Raw genomic sequence first — 14,793 nt, 5'->3', positions numbered from 1 at the left:
AGAGAGAATTAGGCAATGCGAGAAGGGAAAAAGGAGAGAGGGAGAGAAAGAGGAGAGAGAGAGAGGGGGGGGGGGGAGGAGGGGGGAAAGAGGGAATACCGGTAGATGACGATGAGAGAGGAAGAACTTAGAGAATGTGATGAGAGGGAAATGATGATGGGAGGATAAATGTCGAGTGATGTTGTCTCATTGAGGACTCTGAGGAGGCTTATCAATATAAATCATATGAGTTTATAAAATGCAAGTGATGATACCAAGTATCTGTATCCATGGATGCAAGCTTGGCCATGATTGACAGAATTTTCAAACTTCACAAATCCTTTGAAATGCTCTCATGAAATTTCTTTTTCTAACTTATGGACAGCAATGATTAATAGTGATGAAACATGGTAGTGGTGATGATGTTTTGGTCATTATAATGGTGATGTTGGTTGAGAATGGAGATGATGATGGCAGCAATGTCGATGTTTTTGCTGGTGTTGATAAGGGCAGATATGCTGATTATGGTGGTGATGTTGTGGAGGAGGAGGAGGAGGAGTAGGAGGAGTAGGAGTATGATTATCAAGAAATATCTGACTCCATTAATAAACACCATATCAAGAATGTCGTTTCCGAGAACCTAATTGCTTTCTTAGTCATAGTCATAGTCATATCCACACAAGCCCACACTAGCAATGATAGGAATTCATAGACAGACAAAAATAGCCCAGGGGCTATTTATTAATGAGACCCTTTCATGGCCAACAACTAGTCTACATGACAAACTCCTCAAGTTGGCAACAATTATTTGTATCTTCCACTCTCTCATGAAAAAAAAAATGTATATCAAATGAAATGGTGTGAATGAAACATTTAACAAAAAATCATCAAAGAAATCGCCAATTTGTACACAAAAATTGTTATGATAAATTTCACTCTGCGAGTCTGCGTTGCCAATTCACAGATTTCCATGATCATATTTGATTATATAGCTCTTATTCATGAATGGCACAATGTCGAGCAACAGAAAGGGAGTCCTGGGGCCAGTTTCATAAAAACTTGTTATCTATAGCAACTGCTGAATTTCTATGACAAATTTGCTTTCAGCCAATCAGATGCCATGATTTCAGTAGCTTTTAACTTGTTACTGATAACATGTTTTATGTAACAGGGCCCAGTATCCCAGTGATTTGTGCACTTTCTGGTCGTGTAGATTTACAATCCACAGCATTCTGGATCAAAATTAAGTAATAAAACGTCACTAAAAGGTGACACTGAAATGCTATAGGTAAGATACCTTCAAATACAAAGAATTAGAAAAAGGAATAATGGCGCAGTGAAGGGTTACTGGAAAATAATTGTACTTAAAGGGGGAGTGTAGCATGGTAAATACTGGTTAACGCCATCTACGACTGCTTTTGGACAACTGCACATGAACGAATAATAAATTAACGGTCAGCTCGCGCTAGCGTACGCGAAACAGACCAAAGTTCTCCTAACGCTATAAACCTGATTTGCCCAAAGTCAGGCCACGGGAAAGACACGTAGTCTCATCAGGCTTCACCCCCTTTAAGATATAAACTTGATCTCGTCATCCTCTAGCTCCCTTGATTTTTCTTTGCATACACATTTCATCAACTTTCATCTTCTTCCTTATTGATGGCGGAGTAGATTTTTCCATACAGGGGTTGTCTCCAACAATTTTATTTAGGGTGATGTATGAATGAAAAATTTCCTTGAGGGATAATAGAAATTGTGATTTAATAAAAAAAAGAAAAGAACTGAGCAAATGGGAGGGGACCTCGCATGATACATTACAGAGTTGCCAATTTGTGTTTGATTGATCAAACCTCAAAATGTTGTAACTTTCATATTTTGTGCATCAGTCTCCCAAGATGCTACCCAGATTACTAGGAATCTAGACTACAACTGACTTGTTCATCTCATTTTTCCAATTCTATAAAACCAACTTATTATCAGGGTGGACTTCCCCTTTAATTTCTAGGGGAATGAGAGGAATACAAGAGAAAGGGAGGGAGAGATAGAGATAGAGAGAGAGAGAGAGAGAGAGAAGTTAGAGACCAGAGAGAGGAGAGATACAGAAGGAAAGAGAGAGAGAAAAAGGGGGGGGGGGGGGTAGAAACTGGAAAGAGGTGAGATAAAGAAGGGAAGGAGAGAGAGAAAGACAGTGTGACGGGAGGGGTATAGAGCAGAGACTAGAAAGAGGAGAGATAGAGAATAAGAGAGAAAGAGTGACGGGAGGGGTACAAAGCAGAGAGAGAGAGAGAGAGAGACTAGAAAGAAGAGAGATAGAGAAGGAAAGGAGAGAGAGAGTGACAGAAGGAGTACAGAGCAGACAAAGGGGGGGGGGGGGGATAGGAAAGAGAAAGAGAGATAGAGATAAAATACCCTTTCAGAGAAAGACAAAGATAGGTCTCTGACTCATCATTAGAGCAAGGATTTTCAATCAGGGACCCGTTTCACAAAGCCTTTTTTCAATGACAAATGACAAAAATCAGTGTCACATCTGCTGATAACCAATCAGAAGCAAGGATTTCAATAGCTTATAACAAAAACTGTCATTTGTCACTGATGACAAGTTTTGTGAAACACCCCCCAGATGCTTTTCATCTTCTAACAATCCCATCGAATGAAAGAATGCAGACAAAGCAACATTTCCAGATTCAATGCGCAAGAAGCCATCCTGAGAGCCGCCCCATTCAGATTGCAACAGAGGGTGCGTTTATCATCCCTTTTCTGGCCTAGAATCTGCCTTTTGAAACGTGTTTCAGGCAAATTTGCATGGTGATTAACGGAAGCCTGTTTTTCAAGCGTCTTTAGATATGGGTATATTGGAATTTGAAATGCTGAAAAAGTGTGTTTTGAATGTGAAAATGAGCCAGAATCACGTTTCTGTGAGATGATTAACGCAAAGCTGTTTTGAAACACACATACATTTCGGACCTTCCCACGCTAATTTCCGGTTCGGAGGAATAGCGTGCGCCATGTGCTGTGCCTTAGTTGACCTCCGAGCAACTCTCTGCTTCCCGTGTCAAATGGCGCAAAGAGTTGCGCAGAGACAAGGCCTTTATTTCAAATCGTGACGAGTTGATAATCACGCCATCCCTCAAATCACGTTCGTATAGTGGGGTTCGATGTGTATCTATAGATTCTGAGTGGTAAAGGCTGATAAATGCACCCAGAGTATGGCAAAGCTATTTGTTAACTTACAATTTGTTTATAGTCTGATCATCATATAAGTATATACGAAATGAAACGTATGTGTCAACGCTGTTTCAAACCCAAATCTGATATTAAGACTAGGTTCCCGTTCTTGCCTGAATGTTGTAAAGTGCGAAAAATGTGAAAGTGGGTGTGGCTTATTTTGAGCATGCTTTTCTGATTGGCCAGCTATCATGTCAACCTGCCTCTTCAAAACTATTTCCTTTGCACGATGTTTCCTAATGCGCCGATGCCCATTTTGTGTATGCCCCTTCTGCTGTATAATGTATAACTTTCCTGCCGTCTGAATGGCCCCAGTAGACTATGGTAGTATTCGCACCCACCCCTAGAGGCTTGTTCAAATGTGTTGTAGTAAACCACCGCAAGAAAAGTGGCCCCGTTTTTATTATGTGTAAATGAATGGCACCTGCAGGTAATGAAGGACTTGTGCTTAGGTATTCACTGTAAGATATAGAACTGTGAAGTGTACCGGTATATCTATTAACATCATGTTTCAATGATAAAAAAAAACGCTGAGGGATTTACCGCGTCAAATCTGAACGAGCCCCTATCACATGACCTTATGCAATGCATTGTCTGGCTGTCTGCTGGAAGAGCAATCGTTTGCTGCCAGACACAAAGACATCTCCTGAGCGTGCTCCATACGATCGCTGCTCCAGTCAAGCAAGAGTCATTGAACAGCACCAGTGCCATCATCATTATACTCCACACCGTTGAGGAGCATCAAATCCATTGTCATCGTACTATTGTGCCCATCCTCCGATCATTACCCTCACATCGTCACCCTCACCGTTAAAAGGACTTCACAGCCATTGACAATGCTGGGGTGTCATTTTTGCAGAAAGCCAAGGAAATCATTGGGCAGAGCAAAGCTATCCTTTTCGTACTATTGTGCCCATCCTCCGATCAGCACCCTCACATCGTCACCCTCACCGATAAAAGGACTTCATAGCCATAGCCAGTGACATAGACATTGAATGGGGCAAAGTCATCTTTTTCATGCTATTGTGCTCAGCCTGAAATCCTCTCACAGCCCGAAACAATTTTCTTGCTACTAATACTATTGTGCTCAGCGCTCAAACAGCATCATTATAATCATAATCATAATGATAATAATATTGATAGCCATCTGCCTAGGACTTTTATTCTGAGGTGCACAAGGGAGAATAGATAAGCAATAAGAGTCTCAATAAGTGTAATATCCTTCAGTCGACCATTGCTAAAAAAAAGGTATGAATTCAACTTGGAGTTGAATCTCGCTAATGATGTTGTATAACTTGTTCCACCGAAAGTTAGCTGTAGCCGAGAAAGCTCTTTCACCAAAGGCGTGTTTATCTCCTTCTATGCATTTGACTCTCCATTTTCTCACCTTTGAAACCAAATTTGCTCTCAACCAATCAAATACAACGATTTCAGTAGCTTAAAGGCCCACTGCACTACTTGTAGCTACTTGCGCCCTCTATATAAAAACAGTGCCTAATCGGTGACCATTGGTCCCCCATGATCCTCTTTTTCTTATGTTAACTGAGAGCTGAGTTGATGAGATAACCACCTGTCCAGTGACCTTGCAGGGCAGTCTAATCCCTCCTGTACACTACGGCAGATAAGCTTTAAAACAGTTATTGTAACTTGTTACCGATAACAAGTTTCATGAAATAGGGCTCATAAATATTTTAAGAGGATTGACATATTGAGTTGTGTGATTCAATCGTGTGCAATTCAAGCACATGTTGAGCATTGGTCGGTTTAATCATCATTTCTCTTTGTCATTTGTACCAAACTGGGAGGAGTTTTATGTTTTCTAAATGAAATCTACTCTTCTTTTCTTTCTTCAGATTTGGCCGACAACACAGATTCCATCAACGCAGACAGAAGGTATGTATAATGATTGAAAGTACATGTTTACATCGCAGTATAACGTCTCCTTTTAGGGTGCGTTCAAGCGATTTTTGGCATCTTTTTCGGCGTTTCATGTTTGCATTTTGAAATTTTGAAATATACTGAAATCCACTCTTTCGAGTTGTTGCCTTGTTTCCCTTAGACTTGATTTCCAATTGAAACCTAAAACAAGCTGTCTAGCATTCCACCTCTTCCTGTCTGTATACACAGGTTATACTCTAGGGGTGGTATTCTTTACTTTACCTTTACCGCAAATACTGGAAAAATGCTGAGACAGCAGTCGAGCTTCCAGGTCTATCTTCTTGTACTCGTTCTCTTTAATAATAATTCTTATTAATATGCAAGGGAGGCAGAGGAAAGCAGACTAACTTTGGTTCATGGTTTAATCCTCCAACTAAGTATGGAATGCCAAGTGTCCATTTGAATACATTTTTGAATAATTTAATCTGTCACTTTATTGAAATAAAATGTAATAACATAATTAATAAACAACAATATAACTATGAAATAATTATGTTATCATGGTGATTTAGGGACATATCAAATTATTCAAAAATATATTCATATGGACACTTGGCATTCCAACCATGGACTGAAGTTACTCCGCTTTCGAGAATACCACCCTAGGCCTATTAGTAAAATACTGTTTTCACACTGGCAATATTTTGCTTATCCCCGTACTATAGGTGGGGTTAAGGGGGGGTCTTAGCCCCACCTATAGTACGGGGTTAAGCCTATTCCACTTTCTGTTCAGACTGGTTTTTACCAAAGTGGGCTAAAGTTGGCTAACCCCACCTATAGTACGGGGTTAACTAACCCTGCAAAATAGCAGGGCTAACTCCGCAATTGTGGTGCTAACTCCTGCTAACCCCGCAATTGCGGTGCTAAGCAAATGAATGAGAACAGAAACGAAAAATAGTCCGGTACTACGCAATGGAGTGTATCGCAGCTGGCCAGATGCGAAGTATGTCCTATCATAACATACACGATATCCGGGGTTAACGAAATGCAGTGAGAACAGCGGGAATTTTCTTATTCCGGAATAGGCGCTAGTACGGGACTAAAAACAGCGAGTGTGAAAAGCCAAAAAAATAGTCTGGGGTTAAGGATAGTACGGGGCTAAGCAAAGTACGGGGTTAAGCAAAACCAGTGTGAAAAGAGTAAAAGTCAGTTATACAGGAGCTGAAAAGCTGTAAATCACACTTATCCTGCATTCAATGTTTACATTTATGTATGGATACCGGTACGGCTCTTTGAATTCTGGAAGAAGATATAGGTGATGCTTCAGTGATCGTGGAATCACATCAGATTCAATACTTCTGTCAAAACAATTTCCCTTAAATTCTTGTGATGAAGCTCCTGGTTGATATGAGAGATAATCCTCTTAGGTGATAGTTATTAGAAAAATGATCACGATTGCAATGATGCGTGTTATCAAAATACTGGATAATGGGATCGATGTGTCGGGTATCATTAAGCTTGCTCTTCTAATCTGGTAGGGAGCTCATATTAGCTCGGTATTTTGTCGGTGAAAGGCTTCTGTCCTTTTGAATTGTAGTCGTACCCTTTTATAGCTTATCAACGCTGCCGAACATCATCCAAGATATCACTCTCAGAGTGGTTTGCAGAGAGGGTGCAGCTGTTCTCACTTCTCGACTATTGGACATCGCAAAGAGCATCCCATTTATCTGAGCAGCTCAGTCTATTAAAGAAGTATGTATTTGTACATCTGAGTTCTGATGCATGATCAATTGGCTACATCTTTGGACTGTGGATCGCAGGGTTCGTGGTTAGAGTCTCGCTGCTGCACTTGTGTCCTATAGCAAGACATTAATCTACATTTGCCATTCTCCACCCAGGTATTAAATGGGTACCGGTAGGAAGGAATTCCTTGAATGCTGTGAACACTGAAGTTGGTAGCCTAGCAGAGCCACTGTATTATTGGAGCGCCTTGAGCACCATGCATGGTGGATATGTGCGCTACACAAATATCCAATATTATTATCATTATTATTGTCATTCAGCAAAACAGGATAAAGTCTGTATTTTTTTCCTGAAAGACTTTGCTTTAAAGCCAGTCTGTACTAGTTTGGCCAAGAGGGATAAGACCACACAGCGTGGTCACTGACAGGTGGCTATCTCATCAACTCGGCTCTCAATTAACATAAGAAAAAGAGGATCATTGGGGACCAACAGGCATCGCTTAGGCATTGTTTGCTATATAGAGGGAGCAAGTAGCTACAAGTAGTACAGTGGGGCTATAACAAACAGCACCAAATGCTACCAAATCCACCTTTAAACTATACTCTATGGTTCTACTGTCCCGAGTGATTTCCTAATGAGTCTTGTTGTGCCCAGTATAGCTCCCTGCTGCAGGCCGTAGAGCTATTGATTCTTGACAATTCCCTTCTTCACCATGATTTTTTTTTTTTAATGATTATTCAAGTCACCTCTGCTTTGATGCTCCACATTCTTGGTGTTTGAACCGTTGTCTTCTACTTGACTGCAGGGAAAAAATTATTCAACAAATTTTGGGGGCTACTTTTCAACCTTGCTTGGATGAAACTAACACTCTTTGATTCGTTTAGCATTGAACTCTATGCAAATTTTGTTGGGCTCTTTTATGACTTTCTGGGGTTCTTTTTGGCATTTCGGGGGCTAATTCGCCCGAGCCCCCGTGTATTTTTTTTCACTGCTAGAAATGGATAGATTCAGAACTGAAGATGGTTGTTGTTCACACTTAATCATTTGCTATCTTCCCTATCTCACCCCAAGGTTGCTTGTTTGCCCTACATTTTTTGCTGAAAATAATAGGCACCGATTGACGGAAGGCTTGCTTTATTCAGTGCAATGGCTCTGCAAAATTTCAATTTTTTTTTTTATTGCTGATGAGTTAACTATTACACTTTATTTTTATTATACATATTCTGTGTCTATATGAACATGTTATTATTACTATTATTATCATGTTTTATTATTATTATGAATGAGATTTGTTTTCAATACATATTTTTGAAAAAAAAAGAAAAAAAATCTGATCTTCATTAGCTCCATGTCAACCCTGTTAATTTACCCATTGCCTTCTTGAACCCGGTGGCTCGTATATTAAGTCTATGTGAAAGAGAGAATTTGGCAGTCAGATGGTTAAGACAAGTATAGATTAATCTTTCACTGGAAATAGTTCAATAATATTGGATCCTTTGTATATCTATGCCATGATGAGTACAATGTGGCAGGTGGATATTATTTGTGTGGCATATACAGAGCTAAAACAGAAGCAACAAGACCACCAACAACAACAACAACAATCAAGGTCTGGTGCAGCGCTTAATTGTTTTAGCATGACTTCATTTCTTTCTTTTTATTTGCTTCAACTATTAAAGCTGACAAATATTCATGTTTTTACATTCTCTCTGTTTCAGTATGGAAGGGAGTACTGTAGAATCACCAAGACTAGTTGAAGCTCCCATCTCAGCCTCACACAACCAGTCAGAGGAGAGCGCCCCGCCCAGTGTAGTCCGGTCCTCAGACAGGCCCGAGGAGGCCATGCAGGTCAAAGGTGGCACGGGTTCCGTCAAGTCCAGGTTTGAAAGTGGAGACTTCCAAAACAACTCCACGACCACCGCCAAGTCCATCAATATCTACGATGCGCCCGAGCAGAAGGGCGTGTCGGAGAGTACCCCTGTCCGCAAGGAGGACATCTTCCACTCGGGCGAGGCGCAGGAAGAGGTGAAGGCACCCTCAGCCGGGATCGGGAAGTTCAAGAATATGTTTGAGGTCGGTGGCGTGACCAACCTAGAGGTCAAGTCCAGTCGAGATCCCGTCAGTGTTGGGTCCCTGAGTGAATATGAGAACACCAACCAAGGTCACGTGGCCGAGAGCACGCCGGTGTTCAGGGATGATGTCATCAGGAGTTCGGATACATCTGCCGACCCCGGGATCAAGAGGGGCCTCTCAAAGTCCCTCAAGAACCGCTTTGAGACGGAGAGGATTTCAAACATTGAAGAGAAGCCGAGGGAAAAGATTGACATCAGTTCGTCAGAAGAAAAGAGAGTTTACCAACCACCTGAGAAGCCTAAGCGCGAGGACATCGTCAACGCAGAAAATAATACTGAGGATCCTGGGATCAAGTCAGGTAGAGATTTAATTTGGCTTTCTTTGTTCTGTTGGGTATTCAGGTTACACAAACTCTTGTGAATCATCGAGCCTAAATTCCCAAAGGGTCGGTGTAACGTTTGAGAAAACGCCCTTCTTATCGCCAAACAGAGACCACTATTACGAATGAGGGGGGGGGGGGGGTGTATCACAAAGACTAAGATCGACTTTAAGTTTGACTTTACTATGGCAGGCTGTTTATGCCACTGCTTGCTCTCACCATTTACTGGCAATGGTCTCTCATGGGACATACAAATCATTGTCACAAATCTACAGAATTGACATTTTTTGATAATTTGTTATTGAAGGAAAAAAAATATTATCTAAAGATCATAATTGAGAGACCAATGGTGAGAGGAACCAGTGGCATGAGTGGCCTGCCATATTTAAGTCCAACTTAAAGTCGATCTTAGGCTTTGTGAAACATTTCCCTGGTCTATTAACAGCAACATATCATGTTAGAGATGGTGCATGTACAAAGAACCCCTAATACCGTGATGTCCAGAATAATGACTGCTGAAGGAGCTACATGAATACATTTTGTTTGCCACTTTGAAAAAAATACTTTCACTTTTGTGTTCGGGCGTACCCATTACAAGCTTTGCTTACTGGTATTTGCGCCTTCTACCTTGTAATTCAAGGTGTTAAATCATATTTATGTTCCTACGTATAAATTGTATTGTTTGAACAGATGTCAAATATGTTGCCAAATTGAATGGAAGAAATAAATGTTCATTTGAATTGAATTGAATCGAATCATTGAATCTTCTGTCGGTGCATAAGGGCAGGTCCAAGCTATTGTCCCCTCTGGGGGTCAAATTTCATCTTTATATATATTTAACAAACTATACATCATTTTAAAGCTGAAACTATGAATTTTATGAATCTGATAAAAAAAATGAAAAATTATCAAAGTACGAAGAATGCCAAGGTCACAAACTTTGATTTGTGTTAATTAGCGTGACGTACGGGACATTACATTTTTATTTTTGTATCTCATTTGAATTATTTTTTCAAAATTAAATATTTTAGGACATGTAGACCATCATACTAGAAAATAGGAAAAAAATATAAAAACTTTCAAAATTAATTAATTATGCAAATGAGGTAGGTTCCAAAGTGTGATGTCCCGTACGTCACAATTTGACATTAATTTGTTTAATTTTAATTATGAAAATAATTTTTTTTTTCAAAGATATTCTAGGAAGTTCTAATTTAGATGAATACCTAACAAAAAATAGGTTTAACAAAAATTACGAAAATTCTGTGTTGATTACATAATCAAATTAAGAAATGTGACGTACGGGACAAGTGTGTGACGTACGGGACAACCCCATATAAAACCAATGCAAGATGTGAAAAAAGGAAATGACCAAAAGGAGAATATATATGTGTTAGGAAACTTGTTGTATACAGGGATATATGAACATTCCAACTGGGTCCCTTCTAGGAATTTACTCGTACTGTTGTTGTTGTTATTGTTTTAGTCTTAAAGGCATGTGTCATTCAATTATGAATATTTATTGATGTAATTAGTCTTCAAGCCAGACCCCTGGTATTATCAACTTTGGTATTTTGCCAGTTGATGTCCCCAACATTGGCAGGATGCTAAATATGTAAATCATAATAGTACATGTACATGTTATGGAGCCAGCTCAGGAATTTTGATCTCCTAAAAACTAAATCATAACTTTTAAGGAAGGATAGCCTCTCTCACTCTCACCCACTTAGGATTTTCATCACTTTTACACCCATGCATTTTTGTTGAATTACGCTTTAATCTTTTGAATTGTGGAAAAGGTCACACAAACCTTGAGGGTTTTAATTTATTATATCTGGTGGTGTTAATAAGATGTCTTTAATCAATACAAAATACATTCAAGATTTATATTTTTGTATCCATCTTTCACAAACATGTACATTAAAATTCTTGAATATATGACAGCAACATATACATGTACATGTTCTAATCTGTGATAAAAAGATTAAAATAAGACAATATGTTCAGCATTATCTTTGAATTCCTTCAAAATTCTATGATATTACTATCAAGTAATTCAAACAAGCTATGAAGAAAAGATTTCATATTTGTAATGTACTGTATCTTTGTTCACAAAATATGATGTGCCGAGTGTGCCCCTGTGTTTCAAACAAGTTTTGATAAAAGTTTTCAAGTTCAAGTTCATCTTCTTCATTAATTATTATTTTAAGACATTTACATGTACATGTAGCACTGTTGAATGGAAAGGATGAAAGAAATGAGAAAAGAAGCATGACTGCACATGATAGATGGGTAAATGGAATAAAAATGGTAATATAGTGTGTTTGTATTGAATGTAATTTAATTTGTTTTCTTTATTAAAGTAATATTTGTATTGATTTACCTCATAAATTAACACAGAGGATATTGAGTGAAGGTCAGAGGATCTAATTGGGTTCTATAACACTCTAATTGTCACTGATTTAAGTTAAAATTGTTCATATTTAACAAATTTTGACGAAAATTCTTCATTTCAATGCATTTTCCCATAGGGAAAAGTTGTCCCGTACGTCACGTGTCCCGTACGTCACATACACACATTTATGTTTTGGTATATTACATAACAACGGAAGGTCAGAAAAATATGGTTATAGTTGTGATTAATGCTTGATTCCATAATGAATTAAGATATCATTACCATAAATCTCATAACTTAATAAATTCAGAGAATTTTTACGACGAAATTATTTTTGAAAAAATCAGAAATTCTCTGGTCCCGTACGTCACGCAGCACATTAATTACATTAAAAATTAATTTATGAATTGGTCAGAACTAAAACTTTCCACAAATGAACTAGCCCATAATAGCCACAGACTCATACCAAAAGATAGCCATATAAATAATTTCATCCATTGTTATTTCTTGTTTAAAGTCTCTGAATGTCCCGTACGTCACAATCCAAATAGCTTGGACCTGCCCATAAATGAACAATGGTTACGTCAATTTCATTCATACGTATCAGTACTCGTCTTGATGGGTTGTACAAATGACCTTCATTTGCCACAACACCTTCATTTGCCAAAGCACAGATAGTTTCTCCAAACTGTCTACAGGGACTATATATTTTGTTTCCATTGAAATAGTGGTTTACAATTTAATATGTAATAACAGAACCTGTACATAAAGACCACCTGCCTAGAAAGACTACTTCCTGTCTCCAGTGAGCAGTCTTTAAATGCAAGTTTTACTGTATATGTGTATCTCTGTGGAAAACGCAAAATTTGGTTTGGATTCCAATCATAAATATCTTGATACATGTAATCAGACAGGCGATCAGCTTGTAAAAGTCATGGGGTTCCTGACTGACCTAAAGGTTAATAATTATAATTGCAGCATGAGCTCAATCCAAGATTTTGTTTCAGAATGTGAGACAAAGTACCCGGATCCCTTTAACAGGAACCTACAAAAACAAATACCTTTCTCCACCAGCATGAAAACCTATGTCAGGGACTACACTTACCATTCTATACCATTGTATCTCTGTGGGAAGTGCGTTGTGGGTTCATCCACTTCTTCAGGATGTGACGACCCTGCCAGACACGAGCCCCGATCTGAAGCAGCTCCGATTTTGGACACTCGATATGGGTCCCTATCAAGGGTTACGGATCCCCCGTTGCCCTTGGGTCACCTAGCTGCATAGAAGAGGCAACTTTCTGGAGCCCTTACTGTTGCCATTATAGGACTCTGGACCACTTTAGATGATCTGTAGACTTAACTCTTTTCTTACGGGAACCTGGTGGTCCCTGTGTTAATGCTATGGGAACTTTAAATTTCAGTAGTCAAGGGGTTAAAAGGGTGGAGCCTGTCCAGCACAACCTGGGGAGAGTTTCACAAAACTTGTCATCAGTGACAAATGACAGATTTTGTTATAAGCTACTGAAATCCTTGCTTCTGATTGGTTATCAGCAGATTTATCACTGATTTTTGTCATTTGTCATTGAAAAAAGGCTTTGTGAAACGGGTCCCTGTACTCCACCCTAAAACTTAGTGTGCAGCTAGTGAGATTTACTTTCAAACTAACTTGAACTGCATCTCTGTTTGGCTCCCCATCCATCCTTGTAGGTCAGGCACGGTCTCTACGTAGCCTCTTTGAGAAGGGCAACGTCAGCAACGTGGTGGAGAAGCCGCGCGTTACTCTGGAACGCAGTCCCCGCTCACTGGAGGACTACAGCATGCAGGACCAGGTATCTGAGAACACACCCACAAGGAAAGAAGACGTCGTCAGCTCATCAACGCCGTTGGACGAGCCTGTGAGGTCGGCAGAGAGTACAAGGTCGTTGAAGCAGCGGTGGGAGTCGGGTCAGGTCGAGAGAGTTCCGGAGAAGCCGAAGCCATCGCTAGAGAGGACACCACAGTCACTGGATAATTATAGTATGACGGTAAGCAACACTGAATAGGGTACCCATCAAGTTCGTTCCTTGATTCGTTTAAAGGCCAGAAGGGATTAGACCAAACAGCGATGTCACTGACAGGTGGCCATCTCATCAACTCGGCTCTCAAATAACATAAGAAATAGAGGATAATGGGGGATCAACAGGCACAGATTGGGGAAGTTTTCTATATATAGAGGGAGCAAGTAGCTACAAGTAGGACAGTGGGTTTTAAAAGAAGAATTTCATGAGGAGATGAAGTGGTGCTATTCCACAGGTTTATAATTCCAAAGATTTGTTATTCTGTAGGTTTGCGATTCGGAAGGTTTGTTACTCTAAGGTTCATAATTCTGAACGTTTGTATTTCCGAAAATAGCTGTATAATTCTGCAAGTAAAAAAGAGATAACAATTCTGAAGAGGACATTGAATCCTGTATCGTTTTTTTGTAATAACGCACCTTCGGAAGAACAAACCTGTTTTGTTTTATGAACCCCATTTTTCAGAATGATGAACTTCCAGATAAACGAACCTTCTGAATAGTGAACCACATTTCAATTTGGGAATTATTACCCCCCTGGTATGAGAACCTTTGTAAACACCTTTCGCAACGCTGCCTAAATACATGCAACTCGTTCCTTTTCATTCAGACATTATAAAGTCTTTACCTCCAGGAAGTGTTTTACAAAGATCCTAAGTGGTACTTAACTCTAAGTTGGACTTAAACATTATGGAGAGCCATTTGTGGCCTTGAAATAAAATGTATTCAAAACTGAAAATCCAAGTATTTTAGACTTTTTTTTTATAAATTCCACATCAAGAACATGAAATCTCCTTGATAATAGAAAATATAAATGATTGGAATCAACATTTTATGCCGTTATAAAATAACTTTATAATACTTTATTAATATTTTCGAAGATGCTAATGGCTTTCCATAATTGTTAAGTCTAACTTAGATATAAGTTCAACTTAAAATCTTTGTGAAACACCCCCAGTATTTTCTCCTTGATAATAGAAAATATAAATGATTTTTACAAAATATTTTCAAAGATGCTAACAGCTTTTCATGATTGTTAAGTCCAACTTAGAGATAAGTTCAACTTAG

At 39.1% G+C, this 14,793-nt stretch overlaps 1 protein-coding gene across 3 annotated transcripts in view; it reads left to right on the top strand.

Moving 5' to 3' along the window:
* Nucleotides 1-14,793, top strand: part of LOC581393 (enolase-phosphatase E1) — an 83,654-nt gene that overhangs the window by 63,730 nt on the left and 5,131 nt on the right. For all 3 annotated transcript variants that reach the window (XM_030993370.1, XM_030993371.1, XM_030993372.1), the window contains 3 exons: nucleotides 5,058-5,097; nucleotides 8,544-9,256; nucleotides 13,380-13,696. In XM_030993370.1, the coding sequence (XP_030849230.1) occupies nucleotides 5,058-5,097; nucleotides 8,544-9,256; nucleotides 13,380-13,696 (1,070 nt within the window). The remainder of the gene's footprint in view (nucleotides 1-5,057; nucleotides 5,098-8,543; nucleotides 9,257-13,379; nucleotides 13,697-14,793) is intronic.

Source organism: Strongylocentrotus purpuratus, unplaced genomic scaffold, assembly GCF_000002235.5.
Source record: "Strongylocentrotus purpuratus isolate Spur 01 unplaced genomic scaffold, Spur_5.0 spur5_scaffold_20, whole genome shotgun sequence".
Taxonomy (NCBI): domain Eukaryota; kingdom Metazoa; phylum Echinodermata; class Echinoidea; order Camarodonta; family Strongylocentrotidae; genus Strongylocentrotus; species Strongylocentrotus purpuratus.
This window is presented reverse-complemented; position numbering and strand designations above follow the sequence as displayed.